The sequence below is a fragment of the Oncorhynchus gorbuscha genome, linkage group LG06, assembly GCF_021184085.1.
Source record: "Oncorhynchus gorbuscha isolate QuinsamMale2020 ecotype Even-year linkage group LG06, OgorEven_v1.0, whole genome shotgun sequence".
NCBI lineage: Eukaryota > Metazoa > Chordata > Actinopteri > Salmoniformes > Salmonidae > Oncorhynchus > Oncorhynchus gorbuscha.
Genome location: NC_060178.1, coordinates 31488378 through 31516153, shown reverse-complemented (window position 1 = coordinate 31516153; position 27776 = coordinate 31488378). Strand labels below are relative to the sequence as shown.

The 27776-nt window shown below is 41.7% G+C and overlaps 1 protein-coding gene across 3 annotated transcripts; it reads left to right on the top strand.

The window, feature by feature from the left end:
- Nucleotides 1–45: 45 nt before the first annotated feature.
- Nucleotides 46–9184, top strand: LOC124037831 (sodium-dependent phosphate transport protein 2B-like). Of its 3 annotated transcripts, none has more exons than XM_046352943.1 (13): nt 46–131; nt 947–996; nt 1112–1222; nt 1392–1520; nt 1896–2039; nt 2269–2380; nt 3042–3237; nt 3490–3585; nt 4991–5111; nt 6597–6764; nt 7040–7156; nt 7299–7423; nt 7541–9184. In XM_046352943.1, exons 2-13 carry the CDS (start codon nt 951–953, stop codon nt 8096–8098), a joined length of 1923 nt encoding a protein of 640 aa, XP_046208899.1. In that variant the 5' UTR covers nt 46–131; nt 947–950; the 3' UTR covers nt 8099–9184. The 3 variants fall into 3 exon arrangements, with proteins under 3 accessions (XP_046208899.1, XP_046208900.1, XP_046208901.1); XM_046352944.1 differs by having other exon boundaries at nt 73–131; nt 967–996; XM_046352945.1 differs by lacking the exon at nt 947–996 and having other exon boundaries at nt 87–131; nt 1051–1222.
- The last annotated feature ends 18592 nt before the right edge of the window (nt 9185–27776 follow it).

The following is a 27776-nucleotide window of genomic DNA, read 5'->3' as shown; positions in this document are numbered from 1 at the left end:
GCTACGGACTTTGAACAGTCAGGTTGAAGCGCTATATAAGCAGCATGCAGAACCTCTCCAGGTAGCCAGGTAGCTCAGGTGAATTCCCCTTTTCATAAGGACTGCTGCAAAAGCCTACTCCTCCACTTCAGGTGCGTATTACTACCCTCGATACTCCACATTAGAAAAAAGACAAATTCAAGTAATAGAGCAACAAAACTAAATCACAACAAACAAAGATATGTTAGGAATTGTTACCTATAGCTGTATGTGCTCATAGCCTCAATGCTTATTATTTTTCTTGACACTCAGCTTGGTGCCAATGACTGGCCGAGCTTGTTCTCAAGGGTGCTATTTTGGGCTATTTTTTGGTCAAATGTTGCCCAGATAACGATGATAATAACTCATTTTGTTATTATTAGAATAATTGGTATTCATTGTATTAGTTAGCCTAGTAGTATGCCACTATTGTAGCCTATTGTTGTTTGAGAGAACTCAATTTGATCCTTGGAAAAGGCGGACTTAGAGAGCTTTACTGATTACACTTCTCTTGTGGTTTTCTTGAGGATAGTAAAGGCCCCTAGCCGACAGTCATATCTGTATGTCTCTGTGGACGTTATCGATGTGGACGTGAAAAGCAACATCACGATGAGTTATTTCCATGGAATAATTGACCATAATTGAAAGGAGAAATTCTCCTATTTTGTAACATCTTGTGACAGGCACAAGATTGCTTGGCTATGCATTGGAGGATGAACAAATAAACGTTTCAGGAACTCTTTCATAGAGGATTCAATATAAAAGGACTGTGTTTTTGTTTCCTCTGGGAATAATCCTACTTTTTTAATAACAATAGATTAATTCAAGTTAAAACTGTTTAGCCTTATTCCGATATACTTTGATGGTTTGCCGCGGTAAATGTTCTTCATGGTTTACCTCAAAGTAAAGTACATCATATTTGCCGTAGGGCAATGGCTCCTCGTCCAGAAGTCAGAGATACCTTGTCTCCCACTTTTGGTATGTACAGTTGGCTACTCCTTACTATCTTTGACATCTACACCTCATCACCAGGCAGCACCACACACAGAGGCAACATCCACTCACAATTCTCCTAATCCCACAAATGATGCAGATACGGCACCCAAAGACTCAGTCGTCCTGCCAGCATATTCTACAGAGGACAAGTATGAGGATGACCCCTGGAATCTCCCTGAACTGCAGGACAATGGACTCAAGTGGTCAGGTGAGATAGATTATGGTTGTTTCTCAAATGGCACCCTATTCCTAACAAAGTGCACTTCTTTACCCTTCACTGAGATAAACATGTAGATGTTTTAAGTGAGAACCTGTGTGACTACACCAACCAAAATCTGGTTCCTCATCCAGTCTCATATCTCTCTCTTTGGAAACAGAGTTGGATACCAAAGGGAAGGTTTTGCGGGTTCTGACTGCCATTGTCAAGTTCATTCTGCTGGTTGGATTTCTCTACATGTTCGTTTGCTCTCTAGACGTCCTGAGCTCTGCTTTCCAGCTAGTTGGAGGTAACATTAAACCCTGCTCTCTCTCTCTCTCTGTCAGAGTTGACGAAATGAATATTATGGTTTCATATCTTACTGAATCTTTGTTGATGCACGTAATCCAATCCAATCATATGATATAATGTAGAGTCAAAATCAAATCAAAGTATAAAAGCGTATGTTTGTTTTCAACCAGGTCCTGATAAGGACCGACTGTATTTGTCACTTCTTAGGTTTTAACTCTACTAATTTGATGATACTCTAATTATTATTCACAATTACAATTGTCCTGTCATTCCATAACAAAATATCTAAATATGGGATGTTTATGGATATGAAAGTGTTTATGGAACGTTTTCATGATGAATTTGGCCTTACCTTTAAGCTGTGTCTGCATAGGTAAGGCAGCTGGGGACATCTTCCAGGACAATGCGGTGCTGTCCAACCCTGTGGCTGGCCTGGTGATTGGAGTGCTGGTCACATTATTAGTCCAGAGTTCTAGCACGTCCTCCTCTATTGTGGTCAGCATGGTGTCTTCTGGATGTGAGTATACACACACATACAAGTACTCATGGGACACACACACACACACACACACACACACACACACACACACACACACACACACACACACACACACACACACACACACACACACACACACACACACACACACACACACACACACACACACACACACACACACACACACACACACACACACACACACACACACACACACACACACACTCACTCTGTATGTTTATCATAGTGCTGGAGGTCCAGTCTGCAGTGCCAGTCATTATGGGAGCCAACATTGGAACCTCAGTCACCAACACCATTGTGGCCATGATGCAGGCTGGGGACAGAAATGAGTTCCGCAGGTACATCTAACTGAATCACTTTCTAAAGATTCATAACACTACAGTGCTTGAATTCAGGCATTATATTTACTGGTAGTTACTGATCATATATTGAAATTATTTATTTAATTTATATACACTTTATTGCTGTACGATAAAGAATGTGACCTACACACTTCCTTAAACCTAAAATAAGTAAAGCAATTTTGTGTGGACGTTAAACACTCTTTTACGTCAGATACAGACACAAAGCACGTCAGTAGAACCAAGAAAAAGCACCCTTTTCACAGCGGATTGGACACAGGCTGTTTAAATGGACAAAATGTTGATTTATACAGTCACAAATTTGACACATTTTGACTATCACTAATGTCATGATATTTTGGGTAAAGTAATAAAGAAGGTCAATTCACTATGATATCATCAAATTTGTATATGAACATGACTACATTATTCAAAATATTGTCTTCTTGCTCGATTGATGAATACAGCCATAGCAAAACGACTGTCAGTCAGCTCAAGACGTTTCTAAACAGCCTCAATTGATAGAAGTATACTTCACAATTTTGCACCATAAAAAAGACATTGAAATTTGCTGGTTGGTAATGAGCAACATTTCTGGGAAATAAAATATCAAGCTTGGTAAATTGTGAGCTGTGTAACCTAGTGTTATTTCCTCCAGGGCGTTTGCTGGTGCCACGGTGCATGACTTCTTCAACTGGCTGTCTGTGCTAATCCTGCTGCCTCTGGAGGCAGCTACTGGTGTCCTGTACAAACTCACCAAGATCATCATCGACTCCTTCAACATCCAGGGGGGAAACAACGCCCCTGACCTGCTCAACGTCATCACAGACCCTCTCACCGACGCCATCATAGAGGTAGGATCAGCGTTTTACCATCGCAATTCATGTGATTAATCTCATTTCACCTTATAAGCAAAATACGCAATATGAGAAGTGAAAGTTATTCGAATGTATTTATATAGCTAGCAAGATACAGTACCTATACAACCCTGAAACATGTCTGAAACATTGATGAAACATCTGCTTAATATTACATTTGACTTGATGAAGAAGTTTAGTAGGTTTTAAATCATCTTTAACTAGTCTGAAACCTTTGTTTTCCTCTAGCTGGACAAAAATGTAATCAGTGACATTGCCACCGGTGACCCAGCAGCCAGAAACAAGAGTTTGATCAAAATCTGGTGCAAAACAGAGAAAATCACGGTAAGATGTTTAGATTAATGGTGACCCTGTCACCAGTGTTGGGGAAGCTACTCTGAAATATACTTTACCAAGATGCCAATTATTTCACACTGCCCTTATGAAAAATAGTTTGCTGAAGTAAATGTACTTTGGAAATGACTTATTGACAAATTATCATATGTAAATCTCTACAAATTGCAGGACACATCACTTTGGGGTCATAATAACAGAATGTGTCATTTAGCCTATTGAACACAAAGATATTTTTCATGTGAGAATTAAAGAGGTTTGATACGGAACATGAAAGGAAATGATTGCGTACTTCACTTTATTTTCTTTTAGCAACAAAAAAGTAGTGTGTAGTTCCAGTAGCTAGTTACACAGTTACACGGCAATAAAGTAATTATCTACAGAACACACTACCTAGATTTGAATATAGTTCTACTACCGCCAAGCTACTGCAAAATGCAATTCAATTATTTGTTGAACTACATTGTAGTTCACTACTCCCTAACACTGCCTGTCACACCAGCAACACAGGAGGTTGGTGGCACCTTAATTGGGGAGGACGGGCTCGTAGTAATGGGTGGAGTGGAATGGTATCAAATGCATGCCATTCCATTAACTCGGTTCCAGCCATTATTATGAGTCGTCCTCCCCTCAGCAGCCTCCAATGACCAGCAATTACTAATCAGATAAGTCAAACAACGGGCTATTTTTATAAGTTTGTGATGATTGATGATTTATGAGTTTTCCGACAGTAAAAACAAGATAATGTTGTAGTATACGTGAGAGTGCTATCTCTTAAGCTCTCTTCTCAGGGTTAATGTTTGATAGATCTTGTAGTTTGGCCAGAGTGATTCTGCTTATAAGTTCCAGTGCCTTACTGATACTATATCATGTCATCATGAAGGTGGTCTTTTCTTAATACAATTCTGCTTCTTTACCAGTCATAATGTCATTAAGGTCATTGTTTCCATAGGTTTTAATTACTTAGTGATAGCCATAATTACTGTGCCTTTTATCTGTATTGGCTTGTGTTTTATCAGAGAGGGAGAGGCGAATCCTTACTCTGTCCAAAATTTGTCCATGAAAATAAGGAATTTTTGGATGGAGATCAATGAGAGAGGGTTGAAAAAGTAATTGCTAATTTGCTACGTGAGGCTTATTTGATCAAATACACGTTTCGTAATGGTTAGGTTGTTACGAATACACTGATATAAGTGGACACCTGCGGCATTTCAGCAACCTTGAAAAAAGTTGAGTTGTGTCTGTTGTTCACATGCGTAACTGCCCTCTCATAAGCTCGAATGGTCTCACAAGATGGCGCCTGCCCCTGCCTGCCTTCCATCTCTGAGGAGGTGTATTTTCATTGTTAGAGCGGTCACTGGACCGTCATCTTTGTTTTTATTCTCTTCTGTTTTAGACTCTTGTGAATATAACAGTTCCCTCAGCTGCCAATTGCACGACCGGTGCCCCCTGTTGGGTGGAAGGCAACAAGACATTGACCCAGATAAATGTCACTGAAACAATCAATCTAGAGAGATGTAAGTACAGCACAATCACTGAACAGCCCATGACCCTCCAAAGGTCTCGACAGAGCAATTTGAATTGCCTGATACGCTAAACCAAAATTCTGTGAAAGCTGAGAACCCCCCCCCCCCCCCACTGCCAGACAAGACCACATGATACAAGGACAATGACTTCCATTCAGTCTATAAAGTGACTCGGCACATATCCTCATCTCACCCCCTCTGCCTGCTCAAATACCCCACCCTCTCCACCTGCTCAAAAGGCCCATTCATCCTGGACAGCTGAAGCACCTTAGTGGCCCAAGGCCAAATGACGGGCCAGCGCTCCCAAGTCTAACACAGCCAATCAAAATTAATACATGTGCGCTTGGATCTGAAGTCAGCCAATCAAAACAAGGGAAAGGGTCACTGCGCTCATTATGACTTGGACCAAATCCTGTTGTAATGTAACCCTCTACATTGGGTCACCACACGTCAGAGCTAAGTGTAGAAGCTATGGGGGGAAAAACATGTTGACTAATCAAATCAAATCAAGCTTTATTTTTCACATGCACCGAATACAACAACTGTAGACTTTACCGTGAAATGTTTACTTACAGGCCCTTAACCAACAGTGCAGTTGAAGAAGAAGAAATATTTACCAAGTAGACTAAAATAAAAAGTCATAATAAAAAATAACAATATAAGTATAACAATAACGAGGCTATATACAGGGGGCACCGGTACCGAGTCAGTGTGCGGGAGTACAGGATAGTTGAGGTAATCTGTACATGTAGGTGGGGTCGAAATGACTATGCATAGGTAACAACCAAACAGTGAGTAGCAGCAGTGTACAAAAGGGAGGGGCTGGTGTGCCAATGTAAATTGTTCAGCAGTCTTATGGCTTGGGCGTAGAAGCTGTTGAGGAGCCTTTTGGTCCTAGACATGGTGCTCAGGTACCACTTGCCGTGAGTTAGCAGGGAAAACAGTCTATAACAATTTTATGGGCTTTCCTCTGAGACTGCCTATTATATAGGTTATGGATGGCAGGAAGCTTGGCCCCGGTGATGTATTGGGCCTTCACACTACCTTCTGTAGATGTAGAGCAGTTGCCATACCAGGCGGTGATGCAACCGGTCAGGATGCAGAGTTGCAGAGGGAGGTGTTTAGTCCCAGAGTCCTTAGCTTAGTGATGAGCTTCGTGGACACTGTGGTGTTGAACGCTGAGCTGTAGTCAATGAACAGCATTCTCCCATAGGTGTTCCTTTTGTCCAGGTGAGAAAGGGCAGTGTGGAGTGTGATTACCATTCTTCCTATCTATTCCATAAAAACTGTGGAAGTCATGTCAGGACCGAAAAATTACCTTCTCACTAATCATATGATCTTCTCTCTAAAATCACTACATTTATTACCGTCTTTCTAATCTCACTAAAGTTTAATGACCTTCTCTCTAATCTTTCATTGTTATCGCCCCTTTGTCCCATTTAAATCTTCAATAATATTTGGCATCTTCCCATGCAGGCCACCATATCTTTGTTTATGCTAACCTGCCTGACCTGGCTGTGGGCCTCATTCTGCTGGCCCTATCCCTGCTTATCCTCTGTACCTGCCTCATCCTCATTGTCAAGCTGCTCAACTCCATGCTTAAGGGACAGGTGGCTGTGGTCATCAAGAAAGTGATCAACACAGGTGAGCAGACATTTGGCTATCTTCTCAATCTACTCAGAATGCTGGTAGAACATACATCCTGTTTGATAGTCAGCAGTGGTACATCTTGATGTTTGATGAGCAACACTGGTACAGACACGCTGCAGCTTGAAGGTCACCTCAGATGCTCTGGACCAAGATCAGGTACAACTATGCTGTGATCCAGACAGTCACGTTGATGTTGATGTTGAAAGTAATCCTAACGTTCACTGTGGTCACCAAGCAAATGCTTAACCTGCTGTGTCTTGTCTGTTCAGACTTCCCTTTCCCCTTTGGCTGGGTCACTGGTTACATTGCCATCATGGTCGGAGCAGGAATGACCTTCATTGTCCAGAGCAGCTCTGTCTTCACCTCTGCAATCACTCCCCTTGTTGGTGAGTAGTTTTGTAGCTTCTTACCTTTATCCACTTACCTTTAGCTGTCTCCAATTGCATCCAGACCTACTGACTAATGTAGAGAGCATATACTCAAGTATTATTTCAGTATTATGTAATCGTTCTCTCAATTACCCAACAGGTATTGGTGTCATTAGCCTTGAGAGAGCTTATCCTCTGACATTGGGCTCAAATATCGGCACAACTACCACTGCTATTCTTGCTGCTATGGCTGCTCCCGGAGAAACACTGGCCAACTCACTGCAGGTTTGTTGTAGTAATCGTTTATTTTCATGTCAGTTTCATATTGCTCTCTGTCCACTCTCTCTATGCATCAGTGTTATTGAAGTCTTACTCACCCTGTTTGCATCTCCCCCTTTCCAGGTTGCACTGTGCCATTTCTTCTTCAACGTAGCGGGGATTCTGCTGTGGTACCCCATCCCCTTCACTCGGATCCCCATCCGCTTGGCCAGAGCCCTGGGGAACCGCACAGCCAAGTACCGTTGGTTCGCAGCGCTCTACCTCTTACTCTGTTTCCTCCTCATGCCCCTGACCATCCTGGGGCTCTCCCTGGCCGGCTGGCAAGTCCTGGTTGGGGTGTCCGTACCCATCGTTGTCCTCGCCATCTTCATCATCGTTGTTAACCTGATGCAGGCACGTTGTCCCCAGTACCTGCCCAGCGGGCTGCGTGACTGGGACTTCCTGCCCCGCCCCCTGCACTCCATGGCCCCCTGGGACCGTGTGGTGACATCAGGCATGGCCTTCTGCGGCGCTCACTGCTGCTGCTGCTGCTGCTGCAAGTGCTGCCAGAGTACTGACGATGAAGAGAAGGGTTTGCAGGAGAGGAAGAAGAGTCTGGAGATATATGATAACCCAGTCCTAACCAGAGACGATGAGCAGCAAGAGACCTCCAAGGAAACTATGAAAGCCACACAGCTCTAACACAGTTAACATATCTATCTGTAAGACATATATAACCTATTTGTAACATGTTTGTAATTCTCCAAGTTTGCTTTGGCTTTATGGAGTTAACCAGTCTCTGTTTCGGTGATACTGTATCATGTGGTGTAAGCCTGCACATCTTGTAGGAAAACATCACCAAAACGTGAGTGTCCACTATATATACACCGAGTATACTAAACAATAGGAACACCTCCCTAATATTGAATTGTACCCCCTACCCCCCTGCTCTTTATGACATAGACTGACCAGGTGAATCCAGGTGTAAGTTATGATATCACTTGTTAAGTCCACTACAATCAGTGTAGATGAAGGGGAGGTCGACAGGTTAAAGAAGGATTTGAAGCCTTGAGACAATTGAGACATGGGTGAATGGGAAAGACAAAATATTCAAATGCCTTTTGAACGGGGTATGCTAGTAGGTGCCAGGCACAATGGTTTGTGTCAAGAACTGCAACACTACTATGTTAGTCACACTCAACAGTTTGCCGTGGGTAGCAAGAATGGTCCACCACCCAAAGGACACCCAGCAAACTTGGCACAACTGTGGGAAGCATTGGAGTCAACATGGGCCAGCATCCCTATGGAACGCTTTTGACACCTTGTAGAATCCATGCCCCGACAAACTGAGGTTGCTCTGAGGGCAAAGGGGGTGGGGGGGGTGCAACTCAATACCTGGTCATTACGTTTAGCAGCTGCTCTTATCCAGAGCGACTTACAAGAGCAATTACTGTTAGGTACCTTTAAACATCAACAGATGTTTCTATAGTTGGCTCGGGGATTCAAACCAGAGAACTTTCGGTGTCTGGCCCAACGCTCATAAGCACTAGGTGCCCTGTGATTGATAACGCATAAATGGAAGCTAAAGGGTACAGTAGATTGGTCTCCCCTGGAGGGTTGTGTTCTTTTGCTGTAGCTAGTTTATGGGAGGTTGTATAAATGTATACAGTACCAATCAAACATTTGGACACACCTAGTCAATCAAAGGTTTTTCTTTATTTTTACTATTTTCCACATTGTAGAATCATAATGAAAACATCAAAACTATTAAATAACACATATGGAATCACGTAGTAACCAAAAAAGTGTTAAACAAATCAAAATATAGTTAATATGAGATTCTTCAAAGTAGCCACCCTTTACCTTGACAACATCTTTGCACACTTCTCTCAACCAGCATCATGAGGTAGTCACCTGGAATGAATTTCAATTAACAGGTGTGCCTTGTTAAAAGTTATTTTGTGGAATTTATTTCCTTCTTAATGTGTTTGAGCCAATCGGTTGTGTTGTGACAAGGTGGGGTGGTGTACAGGAGATGGCCTTAATACTTTAAGACATGATTACTTTGAGACATGAAGGTCAATCAATAAGGATCATTTCAAGAACTTTTAACATTTCTTCAAGTGCAGTTGCTTAAACCATCAAGCACTGTGATGAAACTAGCTCTAATGAGGACCGCCACAGGAAAGAAAGACCCAGAGTTACCTCTGCTGCAGAGGATAAGTTCATTAGTGTTACCAGCCTCGGAAATTGCAGCCCAAATAAATGCTTAATGGAGTTTAAGCAACAGACATATCTCAACATCAATTGTTCAGAGGAGACTGAATCAGGCATTCATGGTCGAATTGCTGCAAAGAAACCACTACTAAAGGACACCAATAAGAAGAAGAGACTTGCTTGGGCCAAAAAACACAAGCAATGGACTTAGACCAGTGGAAATCTGTCCTTTGGTCTGATGAGTCCAAATTTGAGATTTTTGGTTCTTTGTGAGACGGATGATCTCCGCATGTGAGGTTCCCGCCGTGAAGCATGGAAGAAGAGGTGTGATGGTGTGGGGGGTGCTTTGCTGGATGACACTGTCAGTGATTTATTTAGAATTCAAGGCACACTCAACCAGCATGGCTACCACAACATTCTGCAGCAATACACCATCCCATCTGGTTTGGGCTTAATGGGACTATCATTTGTTTTTCAACAGGACAATGACCCAACTCACCTACAGGCAGTGTAAGGGCTATTTAACCAAGAAGGAGTTACAGAGTGCTGCATCAGATGACCTGTCCTCCACAATCACCTGACAGCTGCCCAATTGAGATGATTTGGGATGAGTTGGACCACAAAGTGAAAGATAAGCAGCCAACGAGTGCTCATCATATGTGGGAACTCCTTCAAGACTGTTGGAACAGTATTCCAGGTGAAGCTGGTTGAGAGAATGCCAAGAGTGTGCAAAGCTGTCAAGGCAAAGGGTGGCTACTTTGAAGAAGGCTACTTTTAAGACTTTTTTTTAGTTACTACATGATTCCATATGTGTTATTTCATAGTTTTGATGTCTTCATTATTATTCTACAATGTAGAAAATAGTCATAATAAAGAAGAACCACTGAATGATTAGGTGTGTCCAAACTTTTGACTGGTGCTGTACTACTGATAGTAATATGTGAAATGACTCTGATGTGCTTTTGGACAGTAGCCACCTGGGCAGGACTTTGCCCTGCATCCTTTGACCCATAGATATTTCACCTGGGAGACCAGTCCTGATTATGGTGCTCAAGCCAAGGTGCACTTCATGAGTAACTCATGGCGATAGCACTTTATAGTTAACTACTAAATCAATTGCTACAAATGACAGCAGATCAGAAAACCAAACACAAGGTTATCGTTGTTATGTTTTCTCAAATAGGCCATTTGCACGTTACCAATTCAATCTATAATTTCAGACGGTATGTGTTTATCGCTAAAAACAGGTCAGGTGGGCTTTTGCCTTCTAGTTTGGGGCAGATAATTAATACATAATAATGCATACTGGTCTCATAGACCAAAAAATATTTACGTACCATACGAAACATAACATATCATACTAAATGGAGTGTCTCGGATTTACATACAGAATAATATAAAATGCTCTGAGACCACATTGCAGAATTGGAAAATAGTTATAATGGGTAGCTGATACTGTATCTAATGAGTTGATAACAGAGACCTTGGGCTTTATTCAGTCGCTTAAGCGTTACAAATTGTGTGATAGAAATGTAAAGGTCATTTCCCATTGAGGATATATGCAGCGTTTACCGTGAATGTAGTCTCCGAGAATGCAGGAACATTGCCTTTAAATTTCAATCACGCTGTACACTGATAGGGACTGAATAGAGCTCTTTGACACTTTTATTTCTGAGAATTCTGGCACTGGTGATAACATTGGATAAAGAGTTAAATACTCAGCTGTTTCAAATAATAGCAATAATCTTGAAATAATTTGGCAATCACATTTACTATTTTTTTAATGAAAAGACAGTTTACAGACTATGGTTTAATGCATAGCTTAGACCACGCATTAACTCAATCTCTGTTTACAATGGATGCCCGTGGGAATATTAAGAGGGTTTGACTAAACAAAAATATTATTACAAGGTGTAGGGTTGAGAGCAATTCAAAATGTCACATTTATTACTCTGGTCACAGTGCTTGTTGTACCAAGATTCAACGTCATATCCATCTTCATTTTGGGGGAAGGGGAGAAATACTAGAAATTATACTGCTGTTTAGTTCCTATAAATTACCCAACATAGTACCAGCTCTAACGTCACCATAACACGATGTCCTTATCTGAAAATCAGAGAGCAACAGTGAAGTACTGTATCTACATGTTCATCACAGTCTGGTGGGGCATTAGTTTGTTTCACAGAACACAATCAATTCTGCCTCATTCACACACATACACTACATGACCAAAGGTATGTGGACACCTGCTATTTGATCATCTCATTCCAAAATCATGGGCGTTAATATGGAGTAGGTCACCCCTTTGCTGCTATAACAGCCTCCGCTTTTCTGGGAAGGCTTTCCACTAGATGTTGGAACATTGTTGGGTGGACTTGCTTCCATTCAGCCACAAGAGCATTAGGGAAGTCGATCACTGATGTTGGGCGGTTAGACCTGGCTCGCAGTCGGTGTTCCAATTCATTTCATCCCAAAGGTGTCCAATAGGGTTGAGGTCAGAGATCTGCGCAGACCAGTCAAGTTCTTCCACACCGATCTCGACAAACCATTTCTGTATGGACCTTGCTTTATGCACAGGGGCATAGTCATGCTGAAACAGGAAAGGGCCTTCCTCTGGAAGAACAGAATCGTCTCGTACGTCATTGTATGCTGTAGCTCTAATATTACCCAGCATTGGAACAAAGGGGCCTAGCGCGAACCATGAAAAAAAGTTGCAGACCAATATTCATCCTCCACCAAACTTTACAGTTGAAGTACTACTTATGTAGATTTTTGGGGTATCTGCACTTTACTTGACTATTTATATTTTTGACAACTTTTACTCCACTACATTCCTAAAGAAAATGTGTACTTTTTACTCTCATGCATTTTCCCTGACAGCCAAAAGTACTTGTTACATTTCGAATGCTCAGGCAGGACAGCAATATGGTCCAATTCACACACCTATTAATATAACACATTGTCATCTCTACTGTTTCTGATCTGGTGGACTCAATAAACAGAAATACTGCATTTGTAAATTAAGTCTTGAGTGTTGAGGTGTGTCTTCTGGTTTGCTTAATTAATTTGATGTATAGCATTTACTTTTTACTTTTACTCAAGTATGACAATTGAGTATATTTTCCACCACCATAATGATTGGCCTTGGACAGACAGACGTTTAGGAGGGGCCCCCAAAGGAGAGACCTGTTCTAGTAGTAGCTCTCCTTTGGGGGACTCCCAAGTGGCACAGCTGTCTAAGGCACTACATCGCAGTGCTAGAAGCATCACTACAGACCCGGTTAGATCCTGAGCTGTAAAACAACAGGCCGTAATTGGCCCAGCGTCGTCCAGGTTAAGGGAGGGTTTGGCTTGGGGTGCTTTATTTGTCTCAGTGTACTCTAGAGAAGCCTTATGGCAGGCCAGGCACCTGCAGGCCCTGAAACTGTGTTTCCTCCGACACATTGGTGCAGCTGGCAGGCAGGCGGGTGTTAAGAAGCAAGGCACTCACAGCCAAGGTAAAAATCCACGATTCCAACATGGATTGTCTACTCAGGGAAAACAGGGTGATGAAGGAGTCGCTACTAGACATACAAAGTCGTAACATGTGTGAAAATCACATTTTTTCTGGGATTCCTGAGGACGCATCCAATAATCCAGAGGGCGCGATCAGAGAATTCATTCAATCCACTTTCAAACTTCCTATAGAGACTGTAAACAAGGTGGCTTTCCACCAAGTACACAGACTTGGAGCTTAGAGCGACAAGACCAAGGGTCCCCGACCGATTATCGCAAAATTTGAACACTACCAACAAAAGGAGCTGATCAAAAGCAGGGGAAGGGACCTTAAAGGGACCAAATTCGGGCTCAATTACAAATTTCCAAGGGAGATAAACTGTAAACTGTAAAAAAAACATCTGAACACTATGAAGTGGATATGAACACACACGTACTCAATTACATGTTCACTTACACATACGGACGTATACACACACACACACACACACACACACACACACACACACACACACACACACACACACACACACACACACACACACACACACACACACACACACACACACACACACACACACACACACCTGATCTCGCTCTCTTCTCTCTCTCTCTTTCTCTCTTTTCTCTTCTCTCCCTCGCTCTCTATTGTCGAGAACTGTTTTATAATTGAATATGTTTATTGTTTGTCTATCTTTTTTATGTATTTGTCTACAAGTTGATATATGTTTACAACAAGCAAGGGAAAGATAGCAGAATTGGAGGATTTGCTGAATAATAACACATTGTATGGAATACATTTGTACTGTAGTGAAGCCGTCTCTATAGTAATGCAAGGTCTCTTTCATGATCATGTGAAACGTCAATTGCTATGGAAATGCTAGGATGTGTTTTTCAATGATTGATAGAGGAATTCTAAATTCCTTTATGTTTTATTGCCAAAACCAATTCAATTCACACTCATTTCTAATTCACGATAAGTTGTAAGTTTATCATTTGCATGAATTAACAATAGACCAGTCTCGAAAACAAGTTCAGCATTTATTCTTGATAAGTACTGACCCAAAATACAAAGAACATTACATTTTAAAGAAAGAGAACATAAAATGACGTCATCAGTTTCACACCCTCTCCCATCCTTACAATAGGTAGTATTCAGTCCTAGAGAAGTGTTACTCCCCTCATAAAACTACATTCCAACCTGTCTAAAATATATACTTCTCTCCACTAATGGAATCCAACCAAAACATTCTTATCTGTATGAAAAGCCATAGCATCGCTCCCCTTTAACTTCTCAAGAGACACAGACAATTAATTTGTTCTGCTTATATTTTCAGTAACAGCTTAACCAATAACTTTTACTTTTCATACCATAACATAATAGTATTAGAATAAATGGTTCTAATCAATAATGTATACATAATTAATCATCTTAACTACAATTTCCTCTAACAATGATGTTAAAGGTAATTATAATGCAACTATGACGGTGATACGACATGGATTACAATTATCATCATGAAAATGATGGCTATACGCATTACATGTTACACACATAGACACTCACCATGCAAATTGGTGGAGTTATTATGTATTTCGACATCACACATTATAGTCTTACTCTTATACAGACATCGTACACACTCTCACTAAATCACATACAATATCATACACATCAGCCTACTCAGATTTACTACACATATAATATCTTGTTTTAATTTTCTAACATCTGTGGCATTGGCTCACAGGAGAACAGGCAAGGGAATAAAACAAATATTGCTAGAACCTATTTCTTGAAGACCTTTGACAACTCAAATTTTGACCGTCATAATACCTCTGATGGCAGTAACTTTACAAGCACGAATTATGGTAAATTTAGACTGAGAATAGTACCTAGTTATGGTAAGGGGTGAAATAAGTATAGCCAGTTATAATTGTAAAGATTTAGCAGATTATTAAAAAAGAAGATCAGTCTTTACATGGCTAAAAGAAAAGGAATATAACATATACTGTTTACAGGAAACTCACTCTACATCCTTAGATGAAGTTACGTGGAAAAAGGAATGGGGTGGTGAAATCATTTTCTGTCATGGATAAAGGAACTCAAAAGGTGTGATATTAATTAACCAATATGTTGATCTGAATGTGTAAATAGTCAGGAATTGATTCGCAAGGAACGTACATCCTTTTGAATATGAAAGTGGACGAAAAAGAGATTTGGTCATTAATCTATATGGTCGAAATCAGGATGATACATACGTCTTCGAAAACATTTATACCAATTTATTGAACTTACAAGTTATCAAATCGTTATGGTAGGAGACTATAACACAGTGTTAAGTACCTCAATGGACCGTAAAGGTAATCACTCTACAAACTATCATCACCGTGGCCTTAAGGAAATCACAAATATTATGAACACATTAGAAATAGTAGATATATGGAGACTAAAAAACCTTGACTTAGTGAGATATACAGTGCCTTGCGAAAGTATTCGGCCCCCTTGAACTTTGCGACCTTTTGCCACATTTCAGGCTTCAAACATAAAGATATTATTATTATAAAGATATAAAACTGTATTTTTTTGTGAAGAATCAACAACAAGTGGGACACAATCATGAAGTGGATTTCAAACTTTTTTAACAAATCAAAAACGGAAAAATTGGGCTTGCAAAATTATTCAGCCCCTTTACTTTCAGTGCAGCAAACTCTCTGAATAATTTTGCAAGCCCAATTTTTCCGTTTTTGATTTGTTAAAAAAGTTTGAAATATCCAATAAATGTTGTTCCACTTCATGATTGTGTCCCACTTGTTGTTGATTCTTCACAAAAAAATACAGTTTTATATCTTTATGTTTGAAGACTGAAATGTGGCAAAAGGTCGCAAAGTTCAAGGGGGCCGAATACTTTCGCAAGGCATGGTACATGGGTGAGACTTAATTAAGCTAGTTTTCTTGACTAATTTATTGTCTCTTTCTCACTTGCATCAAAGGTTAAAATAGTTTTAGTAGGAGACAGAATGCGATTGGATCATCATCTAATTGACATTCACATAGCTCTTATAGATTTTCCACATGGACGGGGATATTGGAAATTTTATCAAAGTTTACTGGAGGAAAACTTATTTTTAACTAAGACAAAATAATTTATAACTGCATTTTTCCAGTATAATATAGGTCCAGCAAATCCCCTCATTGTTTGGGATACCTTTAAATGTACCTTCAGAGGTCATTCAATTCAATATTCATCAATAATTTTTAAAAAAGCAGTTTCTGGCTAAAGAGACAAGACTAACAATGGAAATCCATGAACTAATAGTACAGGTAGATATCCATAAAAACAATACTACAGACATACAAAAATGGTAACAAAAATTATTACTGAAGATGGAGTCGCCTATGATTCTGCGAATTATATTTTAAAAGAGGAAGCTAATTATTTTCCCTCTCATCCTCTCCCACTGAATGAAGATTACGGCAAGGAATTGTTTCCAAATAATATACAAAATAGAAAATTAACAAATGTACAGAAAGATCAGTACGAAGGCCAAATTACAGAGGAAGAACCTTTGAGGCTATTAAATCCTAGCAGTCTGGAAGAACCGGTAGAGGTATATCAAGCCTTTTTTGATATACTAAAAGCTCCATTGTTAGATTGTTTTAACTACTCCTATAGAAATGGTAGTCTGTCTGGTACTCAGCAGGAAGGTCTGATTTCTCTATTATTTAAACAACCCAGATGGCAAATATAACGACCCAGTCTATCTAAAAAACTGGAGGCCCCTTACACTTCAATGTATGATGCAAAAATACTAGCGAAATGCATAGCACTCAGAATTAAAATGGTTTTACCAGGTATCGTTCATCCTGATCAGAAAGGTTTTTTACATGGACAATATATTGGAGATAATATACGACAACTACTAGAAATAATAGAACATCATGAAACATCTAAGAAGCCAGGCCTGATATTTATAATGGATTTTGAAAAGACATTTGATAAAGTAAGACTGAATTGTATTTATAAATGCCTGGATTTTTTCAATTTCGGTCATTCCTTAATGAAATGGGTAAAAAATAATGTATAGCAACCCCGGGTGTAAAATAGTATATAACGGCTACTTCTCATAGAGTTTTGAATTGTCAAGAGGAGATAAACAGGGGTGTCCACTGTCACCATATCTATTTAGTTATGGCCAACAAAATGCTAGCTATTAAAATCAGATCTAATAACAACATTAGAGGATTAGGAATCCAAGGCCTAAATACAAAGGTGTCCATGTATGCCGATGACTCAAGTTTTATAATAAGTCCATAAGCTAGATCCTTGCAATGTCTCATTTAAGATATACAGAGAGGGGAAAACATTTGATCCACTGCTGATTTTGTACATCAGTCTATAATTTTAATGGTAGGTTTATTTGAACAGTGAGAGACAGAATAACAACAAAAAAAGTGTTATAAATTTATTTGCATTTTAATGACGGAAATAAGTATTTGACCCCCACTCAATCAGAAAGATTTCTGGCTCCCAGGTGTCTTTTATACAGGTAACGAGCTGAGATTAGGAGCACACTCTTAAAGGGAGTGCTCCTAATCTCAGCCTGTTACCTGTATAAAAGACACCTGTCCACAGAAGCAATCAATCAATCAGATTCCAAACTCTCCACCATGGCCAAGACCAAAGAGTTCTCCAGGGATGTCAGGGACAAGATTGTAGACCTACAATGCTATCGATGTTGCAGCTGTAGAACCTTCTGAGGATCTGAGGACCCATGCCAAATCTTTTTAGTTTCCTGAGGGAGAATAGGCTTTGTCATGCCCTCTTCACGACTGTCTTGGTGTGTTTGGACCATTCTTGTTTGTTGTTGATGTGGACACCAAGGAACTTGAAGCTCTGACCTGCTCCACTACAGCCCCGTCGATGAGAATGGGGGTGTGCTCGTGTCATGTTTTGTCATTGATTATCATGTCTTGTCTCTGTGCTTCCCTTCTATTCGTTTCCCTCTGCTGGTCTTATTAGGTTCTTTCCCTCTTTCTATCCCTCTCTCTCCCCCTCCCTCTCTCCCTCTCTCGCTCTCTCTCTCTATCGTTCCGTTCCTGCTTCCAGCTGTTCCTCATTCTCCTAACTACCTCATTTACTCTTTTCACACCTGTCCCCTATTTTGCCCTCTGATTAGAGTCCCTATTTCTCCCTCTGTTTTCCGCTTCTGTCCTTGTCGGATCCTCGTTTGATGTTCGCTGTTCTGTGTCCTTGTTCCGCCCTGTCGTGTTTTACCTTCTTCAGATGCTGCGTGTGAGCAGGTGTCAATGTCAGCTACGGCCGGTGCCTTCCCGAAGCGACCTGCAGTCTGTGGTCGCGTCTCCAGTCATTCCTCTCTACTGACGAGTGGATTTCAGTTTTCCTGTTTTTGCTTTTACCTAGATAATATCCAGGATTATCGCTTTTGTTTAAGACTGGAATAAAGACTCTGTTTTGGGTCCTCATTCACCTGCATAACAGCTCGGTCCTCCTTTTCCTGTAGTCCACAATAATCTCCTTAGCCTTGTTTACGTTGAAGGATAGGTTGTTATTCTGGCACCACCCGGCCAGGTCTATGACTTCCTCCCTATAGAGAAAGAGAGAGAGAAAGAGAGAGAGAATTAGAGAGAACATACTTAAATGCACACAGGACACCGGATAAGACAGGAGAAATACTCCATATATAACAGATTGACCCTAGCCCCCCGACACATAAACTACTGCAGCATAAATACTGGAGGCTGAGACAGGAGAAATACTCCAGACATAACAGACTGAACCTAGCCCCCCGACACATAAACTACTGCAGCATAAATAATGGAGGCTGAGACAGGAGGGGTCGGGAGACACTATGGCCCCACCCGACGATACCCCCGGACAGGGCCAAACAGGCAGGATATAACCCCACCCACTTTGCCAAAGCACAGCCCCCACACCACTAGAGGAATATCTTCAACCACCAATTTACCATCCTGAGACAAGGCTGAGTATAGCCCACAAAAGATCTCCGCCACGGCACAACCCAAGGGGGGGCACCAACCTAGACAGGAAGATCACGTCAGTGACTCAACCCACTCAAGTGACGCACCCATCCTAGGGACGGCATGGAAGAACACCAGTAAGCCAGTAACTCAGCCCCTGTAATAGGGTTAGAGGCAGAGAATCCCAGTGGAGAGAGGGGAACCGGCCAAGCAGAGACAGCAAGGGTGGTTCGTTGCTCCAGACTTTCCGTTCATCTTCACACTCCTGGGCCAGACTACACTCAATCACAGGACCTACTGAAGAGATGAGTCTTCAATAAAGACTTAAAGGTTGAGACTGAGTCTGTGTCTTTGTTGATTGTATTTGATTGGATAGATTGAAATTGTACGCTAAACATCACAGCATAGTTCAAAGATATGTGTTGCTTAGAAACCCAAAGTGGGTGGCCAGCAGAGAGAGATGGGATAGGCTGAGGGAAGCTAAGGGTTGGGATGTGGAATTGGAGACAAGTGGGAGTGGAGTTGCCGTGCGAGAGATAGAATGATGGTCAAAGATAAACGTTTTTTAACATAATAAATCATATGTTTGAATGACACTGAGGGGAAGTGTTTTTACAACTAATGCCGGTTTACCTGAGGCTGATGCCGTGCAGGTGTTTGTACACATGCATATACACACACTCTTATTCAAATCAACGCAACAAGAACACACACATACAATAGTGACAGACATGCACACAAACATATACAGTTGGCATTGCTGTTATGATTTTAGTTGTCCTCGATGTCCTTTCTTTAAAAAAATATATATATATTTTTTTTTGCATTGTTGTTTACTGTTTTCTTCTGTCTTTTTCTTTTTTCTCTTTAGTTGATTCTCTTGGATGTTGGTGCATTGTGGGGTTCTTGGGGGTGGGGAATGGAATTCATTTTATTTATTTATTTTTTATTCTTGGGGGGGACTGTGGGAGGGGTCTCAAATGGTTGAGGGACAGCTATTGGAGAACTGGGGGGGATCTTGGAGGGTTCGGGTTGTCACGCCTTGGTCATTATATTTTGTGTTTTTGGTATATGTTTGGGTAGCCAGGGTGTGACATGGGTTTATATGTTGTATTCGTATTGGGGTTTGTATTAATTGGTATTGTGTATGATTAGGGGTGTGTCTAGTTAGGCTTGGCTGCCTGAGGCGATTCTCAATTGGAGTCAGCTGCTTATCGTTGTCTCTGATTGGGAACCGTATTTAGGTAGCCTGAGTTCGCGTTGTATTTTGTGGGTGTTTGTACCTGTCTCTGTGTTAGTCACCAGATAGGCTGTAATTAGTTCACGTTCCGTTTGTTGTTTTCTTATATCAGTTATTTCATGTACCGCGATATATTTAATTAAAGTCATGAGTAACCTACACGCTGCATTTCGGTCTGACTCTCTTCATACAACAAACGAACGACGTTACACGGGTTCACGTTTTTTGGCCTAGTGGGAGATCTGTCAACATGCCCTTGAGCAGGACATTGACCCTGGATACTTCTGTGTGTCGCTCTGAGTCTGTTGGATGACTGGTATGATGCAGTTGTTGAGCAGCATCACTGCAAGTATATTGTATGTTTCGGATATTCAATAAAATAATTGTAAAAAATTAAATACCCGCTGTTTGGCAGGTCATGTTTCGGAGGACGCATGACCCAACTTTCGCCTCCTGAGCCCGTTGGGGAGTTGCAGCGATGAGACAGGATCGAAATTGGGGAGAAAAAGTAAATATATATATTTTTAAACAGAGCTCTCCCTTTCTTACCAACCCGCTGAGGCTTTCACTTCAGGTCCTGTGGTTGTATCCACCAAGCCAATTGGTTATTGTTGGTGTTTCATACTGGAGAGGGAATGCAGATCAACGACGCTGGACAGAGTGGAATCAGGTGTATCAAAAAGGCAGTTTATTGGTCAAAGATATCTTGTTCTACATCGTGCACGGATCTAGTTCATATAACCCGATGAGGGGTCAGGTGAAAAAGAGAACTTGTACAAAGGTTACATTCATTTTTATACCTAGAATAAAGTAGGTATAGCCTTGTCGTGACGTCTTCTGAATGGTCCCGTAGGTTTGGAGGCGGACCCGCTCTAGCCAGAGTAGAAGCCCCCATTGGTGCACAGCAGTCTTCTGTTCTGGGCACCCGACCAGTAAAAGAGGAGAAGACTGTTTATGTTTGTGTCAGGGGTTCGTGAGGTAGAGGGGCAGTTTACTATGGCTGGGTGTATGTGTTCATGCGATGGAATGTCTTTGTTTCCTGGAGTCGTAAGACAGCAAAGCTGAGGAGATAGTGTTAGGGGGGGTAGTTTTATTACATTTACATTACATTTACATTTAAGTCATTTAGCAGACGCTCTTATCCAGAGCGACTTACAAATTGGTGCATTCACCTTATGACATCCAGTGGAACAGCCACTTTACAATAGTGCATCTAAATCTTTTAAGGGGGGGGGGGGGTGAGAAGGATTACTTTATCCTATCCTGAGCTAGTTCCTGTTTTAGCAGGGGTACATAGTCAGGCGGTTTGGCTTGGTGCTGTATAGTATATGAACTATATATATGAATGTTTACATATATTTATATAACAGTGGCTAAGGCTAATGTTAGCTAGGTGGCTAAGGCTAATGTTAGCTAGGTGGCTAAGGCTAATGTTAGCTAGGTGGCTAGCTAGGGGTTATGGTTAGGGGTGACATTTAGTGTTAGCTAACATGCTAAGTAGTTGCAACGTAGCTAAAAAAGTCGTTTTTTTTGCCTGAAGTAACCTTCTGTCTTATGTAAACCATACCAATTCACACAATTCTTCACTCAAACACAAAGCAAAGCCATCTTTAAAAAATGTATAAAATCAGCCACATATGGCTGACCCAAAACAACCAGCAGACTCATACTATCAGTCACATCAGTCTATTTACTCCCACTTTCAGTTAAAATGAGTCAGATGTCTCCAGAATATTTGTCTAATCATATTTACAGGTCTTCTACCCAACATAAAGCATATACATTCCTTTATAAGTAATCTCATGCCTCAGGTATTTCCTGTGTTGTAATTTCCTATGCTGTGTAAGACATCCATCAGAGCAGATGCTGGAGGATGGTGGCAGGTAGCCTGGTGGGTAGCAGCGTTGTGTCAGTAATCAAATGGTTGCTGAATCAAATCCCAGAGATGGCAAAGTACAAGTCTGTCGTTCTTTCCTGAGCAAGATAGTTAACCCACTGATCCCCGGGCGCCAATGACGTGGATGTCGATTAAGGCTGCCTCCCACAACTCTCTGATTCAGAGGGTTTGGGTTAAATACAGAAAACACATTTCAGTTGTATAATATGCAGAGAGCACTGAGACAGCCAGGTCAGCTGTCCCCTGCACTCTCTATCCAACACTCGGTGTTTATTTAACTAGGCAAGTCAGTTAAGAACAAATTCTTATTTACAGTTATGGCCTACCCTGGCACTGGGACAATTGTGCACTCGAACCAGGGACTGTAGTGACGTCTCTTGCACTAAGATGCAGTGCCTTACACTGCTGCGCCGCTCGGGAGCCATGGAGCATACATAAAATTAATCATACATTCTTAGAAAAAAAGGTGCTATCTAGAACCTAAAACGGTTCTTCAGCTGTCCCATAGGAGAACCATTTTTGGTTCCATGTATAATCCTTTCCACAGAGGGTTCTACATGGAACTCAAAAGAGTTCTACCTGGAACCAAAAATGGTTCCACCAGAAACTAAAAAGGATTCTCTTATTCTTCTAAGAGTGTAGACCCTGGGCCATTCTAACAGTTCTAGACATGTCTTCTCTTTTAATGGGATCATTCTGATCCTGCCGTCCACTTAACTTCTGCTTGAATGACAGGGGATGTCCCTGTCCTGTCCTTTACTGAAAGGTCAGCAGTATGTCTACGTTGTCTAGGTGGGATATCCACTTGGCGACCCAGAATCAATTCACCAGTCATGAATAACAATAAATAAATATGTCAGGAGCAGAACGGCACAGTATTCCAGTGGTGGCTAGTGTCTTTTTAAATCGGAGGACAGGCTCATTTTAATGTCTGGAATTAAATAAATGGGACTTTATCAAACATATCAAACACATGGTTTCCAAGTCATTGATACGGTTCCATTGATTCCATTCCTCCCTTCACTAGCCTCCTCTAATGTATTCACCTTAAGGCTTTAGCTATAACACAACTAGTTTGTGACAGATAATCAAGTTAGCCAATAGTACCACCTTGTGGCATAAATATGTAGATAACTCATACATACAGGGTCATAAGAGCTGGAGACGTGATCATTTCACGTGGACATCAAGACGATTCACTATTACATTGATATGTAAAGGGATAATCAACGAGGGACTATGCGTTCTATGGAAAATAATGAATGACGTGGAAGGTGTTTCACGACGCGCTAGTGGAGTGGAACTGTCCTTCCAAGAGTGCGTGCTTAGTCCCCTCCTGTACTCCCTGTTCACCCATGACTGCGTGGCCAAACACATCTCCAACACCATCATTAAGTTTGCTGACGACAGTGGTAGGCTTGATCACTGACAACGATGAGACAGCCTAAAGGGAGGAGGTCAGAGACCTGGCAGTGTGGTGCCAGGACAACAAACCTCTCCCTCAATGTGAGCAAGACAAAGGAGCTGATCGTGGACTACAGGAAAGGCGGGCCGAACACACCATGACAGTCGTGAAGAGGGCACGACCAAACCTTTCCCCTTCAAGAGACTGAAAATATTTGGCATGTGTCCCCAGATCCTCAAACAGTTCTAAGCTGCACCTCCGAGAGCATCCTGACCGGTTTCATCACTGCCTGGTATGACAACCGCTCGACATTTGACTGTAAGGCGCAACAGAGGGTAATGCGTATGGCCCAGTACATCACTGGGGCCAAGCTTCCTGCCATCCAGGACCTATATACTAGGCGGTGTCAGAGGAAGGCCCAAAAAATTGCCAAAGACTCCAGTCACCCAAGTCATAGACTGTTCTCTCTACTGCTGCATGGCAAATGGTACCGGAGCGCCAAGTCCAGGACCAAAAGGCTCCTTAACAGCTTCTACCCCCCAAGCCATAAGACTGCTGAACAATTAATCAAATGGCCACCCGGACTATTTACATTGACAACCCCCCGTACTGAAGAGCTCAGTGACTTTCAGCATCGCACCGTCATAGGATGCCACCTTTCCAACAAGTCAGTTCATCAAATTTCTGCCCTGCTAGAGCTTCCACAGTCAACTGTAAGTGCTGTTATTGTGAAGTCTAAACGTCTAGGAGCAACAACGGCTTAGCTACGAAATGGTAAGCGACACTGGCTCACAGAACGGGACCACCAAGTGCTGAAGTGCATAGCGCTTACAAATCGCCTTTTCCTCGGTTGCAACACCCACTACCGAGTTCCAAACTGCCTCTAAAAGCAACGTCAGAACAAGAACTGTTTGTCAGAGCTTTATGAAAAGGTTTTTATGGCCGAGCAGCCGCACACAAGCCTAAGATCACCATGTGCAATGCCTAGCGTCGCATAGAATGGTGTAAAGCTCGCCGCTATTGGACTCTGGAGCATTGGAAACGTGCTCGCTGGAGAACACTAACTGCCCGAATGCATAGCGCCAACTGTAAAGTTTGGTGGAGAAGGAATAATGGTCTGGGGTCGTTTTTCATGGTTTGAGCTAGGGAAATCTTAAAGCTACAGCGTAAAATGGCATTCTAGAAGATTCTGTGCTTCCAACTCTATGGCAAAGGTTTGCAGAAGGCCCTTTCCTGTTTCAGCATGACAATGTCCCCATGCAGAAAGCGAGGTCCATACAGATTGGTTTATCGAGATCAGTGTGGAAGCCCTGACCTCAACTCCATCGAACACCTTTGGGATGAATTAGAATGTCAACTGCAAGCCAGGTCTAATCCCCCAACATCAGTTTTTGATCTCACTAACATTTCTGATATATATATATAACCTTTATTTAACTAGGCAAGTCAGTTCAGAACAAATTCTTATTTACAAAGACGGCCGAGGAACAGTGGGTGCCTTGTTCAGGTGCAGAATGCCAGATTTTTACCTCGTCAGCTCGGGGATTTGATCTAGCAACCTTTCGGTTACTGTCCCAACACTCTAACCATTAGGCTACCTGCCACCCCAATGGAATGGAACCAAGTCCCGCAGCAATGTTCCAACATCTAGTGGAAAGCCTTCCCAGAAGAGTGGAGGCTGTCATAGCAGCAAAAGGTGGACCAACACCATATTTATGCTCAGGATTCTGGAATGAGATGTTCGACTTTTGGCCATGTAGTGTACGTTTAATCGGTTTCTGATGATCAATGGGAAATCATATCCCTCCTCTGCCAAAACCACCCATTTATATATTCCCTGGGGATTCCATGAAAATAATGAGTATTGATCTGTACAACTTCTGATGGTTACTTTTACATAAGAGTAATTCTGAATTCTAGAGGCTTGATCATAGCATACAGGAAATGACAGTCACCTGGGAACTGCCTGCAAGGGCTGATCTGTTGTACACTGATATGGCCTGATCAACAGTTCCAAGCATGCTGCTAGATTAGTAGTAGTCTACCATCTTCAGGACACCTGGAAACAGAGAGATAGCCTGAGTGCCAGTCTGTGCCAACTCCTTGTCACCCCTGGTCATGCCAATGACATCAATGGAGTTTGCAGGAGCCCAAACAGATATGGGACCAGACTAACAGAGAGACAGGTGCTTTATGTAAACTAGCTTTTCCACTAGTGGTTCGAGGCTTTGTGATGACATTGTAGTCTGTAAGACAGAAACTCACCAGAGTCATGAGTCATCCATTGACAGTCATAGCTCTCCTTCATTTCCTGCAATTAAAAAAGAGTGGTAACTCCGGTGTAAGTGAAGGTATCATAATGGCTTATGGTCATTCACGTCCCTTTCTGTTAAGGCCTTGTATGTCTCAAATGAATGCGTCTCTACATCTGAACTAAATTATTTTAGAATAATATGAGAGATGATACTATGAGAGATGTAACTTTGCATAAGAAAATTGGATTTAAAATGCCAGACTCCTTACCTCACATAGGTAGGCAACATTATTCTGTGCCACAACCCGACCTGTTGCTGCTGCCAGAGCATACCTCACCAGAGCCTCAACCCTTTAGGAAGAATAATCACACACGCACATACACATACTCACACACAAACACACGCACACACCGTATCATCGGTGATTTGATTTGCCAAATCAAATGGATGTGAGTCAAATTGGACGGATGTTCTAGAGTGTATTTTGCTTCTCTCACCAGGGAGCACTGGAGGTAGGCTTTTAGAGCCTCCTTGACCACGTATCCCAGGTAACCATTCTGCTCGCAGATCTGTTTTAGCATGCTGGAGGACAGAACAGATAATAAATGATACATGAAAAGCCTAATTGAACCACTAAGGAGGTTCATCACATATCGAAATCAGCTAAGTATTGTTATTACATTATCATTACATCATTATTACCATGACCTACAATAACCTCAGTGATTAAAGGTTTACTCTGGCATCAACTAACTCGTTACTCATTAGACTCTAAGAAAATGTGAGGGACACTAACTGCTTCATCTGGGGATTCATAAGACATGTGTGCCTCAACAATAAGCAGGGTCATTCTCTCTCTATGCCACACTGTGTCATGGCACTTATTCTTAGATATGCAAATACCCAAGACCTGTCCTTGAATTAGCTCGGTGCAGTGGACCAAACAGGAGCTCTCTTTACTCACTGAGAGGATAAAATACTAATATCACAGCCCTCTTTGTGTCCTGGGAGACCCTGTCCAGGTTTCCTGTGGACAGGTACCAGGCTGCCTCCACCGCCCCGACCAAGTGGCCATACAGGGAGGAGTACAGGGAGTACATGAAACACACTGATTATTAGACCTTTCATAAATCTGTCAAAGGTTTTCAAATTAAAACTCAAGTTGATTTTTAAAATGAGCTGTGGTCCTAGCTCATTCTTCTCTGAGTGGTTTGGGTTCTTTCCATTTGAAGTCCCCTACTTGCATAGGACATGATGCTTATCTAAAGTAATAAGATAGAGTAGTCATACATGGTGGAAGAATCCTCCAGCTCCATGGCACTCTTAGCGTACCACTTAACTGCATTCCTTCCATCCTTAGAGACACCCGTTTCACCCCAGAACAGAAGCTTTGCTAGATGTTTCTGCATAAAGGAAGAGTTATGTCATTTTCAAATGTATTCCCTTGGATCTTTCCTAACTTGACGTAGAAGACATTTCTAGCTACTGTAGTCCAGAACTAAAGCTAAATTATGTATAAGTATTTTGATATGCCTGTGATTCAACGTCTCCTCTGTCAGCTTGAAGTTTGAGAAACTGAAAGGCGTCACCTGTCTCATGAGTCAGGCTGTTCAGATGGTCCTCGTTGCTTATACGAATGTGCTGAGTTATAGATTGCTTGGAATGAGAAGAAATGTGTGGTTAACGTTATACTCATCAAACACAGTATAACTAAAATCCCTAATTTCTCTCTATAAACTCACCTGTTGTAGAAATACCATCCCTTGGTCAATAGTGCTCTGTGCCCCAACATTGGAGTAGTAACCATACCCCATGTCAGTCTTTGTCAATTCCATGTGTGTGTTTGTAGCCCAAATGCATGAGGCCTTAA

Excerpts from the sequence above, each read along its gene's own strand:
- LOC124037831 (XM_046352943.1), top strand. The coding sequence starts at position 951 with ATGGCTCCTCGTCCAGAAGTCAGAGATACCTTGTCTCCCACTTTTG. Across the intron at positions 1,223-1,391 it reads CAATGGACTCAAGTGGTCAG|AGTTGGATACCAAAGGGAAG; the intron begins GTGAGATAGATT and ends CTTTGGAAACAG. Across the intron at positions 5,112-6,596 it reads AACAATCAATCTAGAGAGAT|GCCACCATATCTTTGTTTAT; the intron begins GTAAGTACAGCA and ends CTTCCCATGCAG.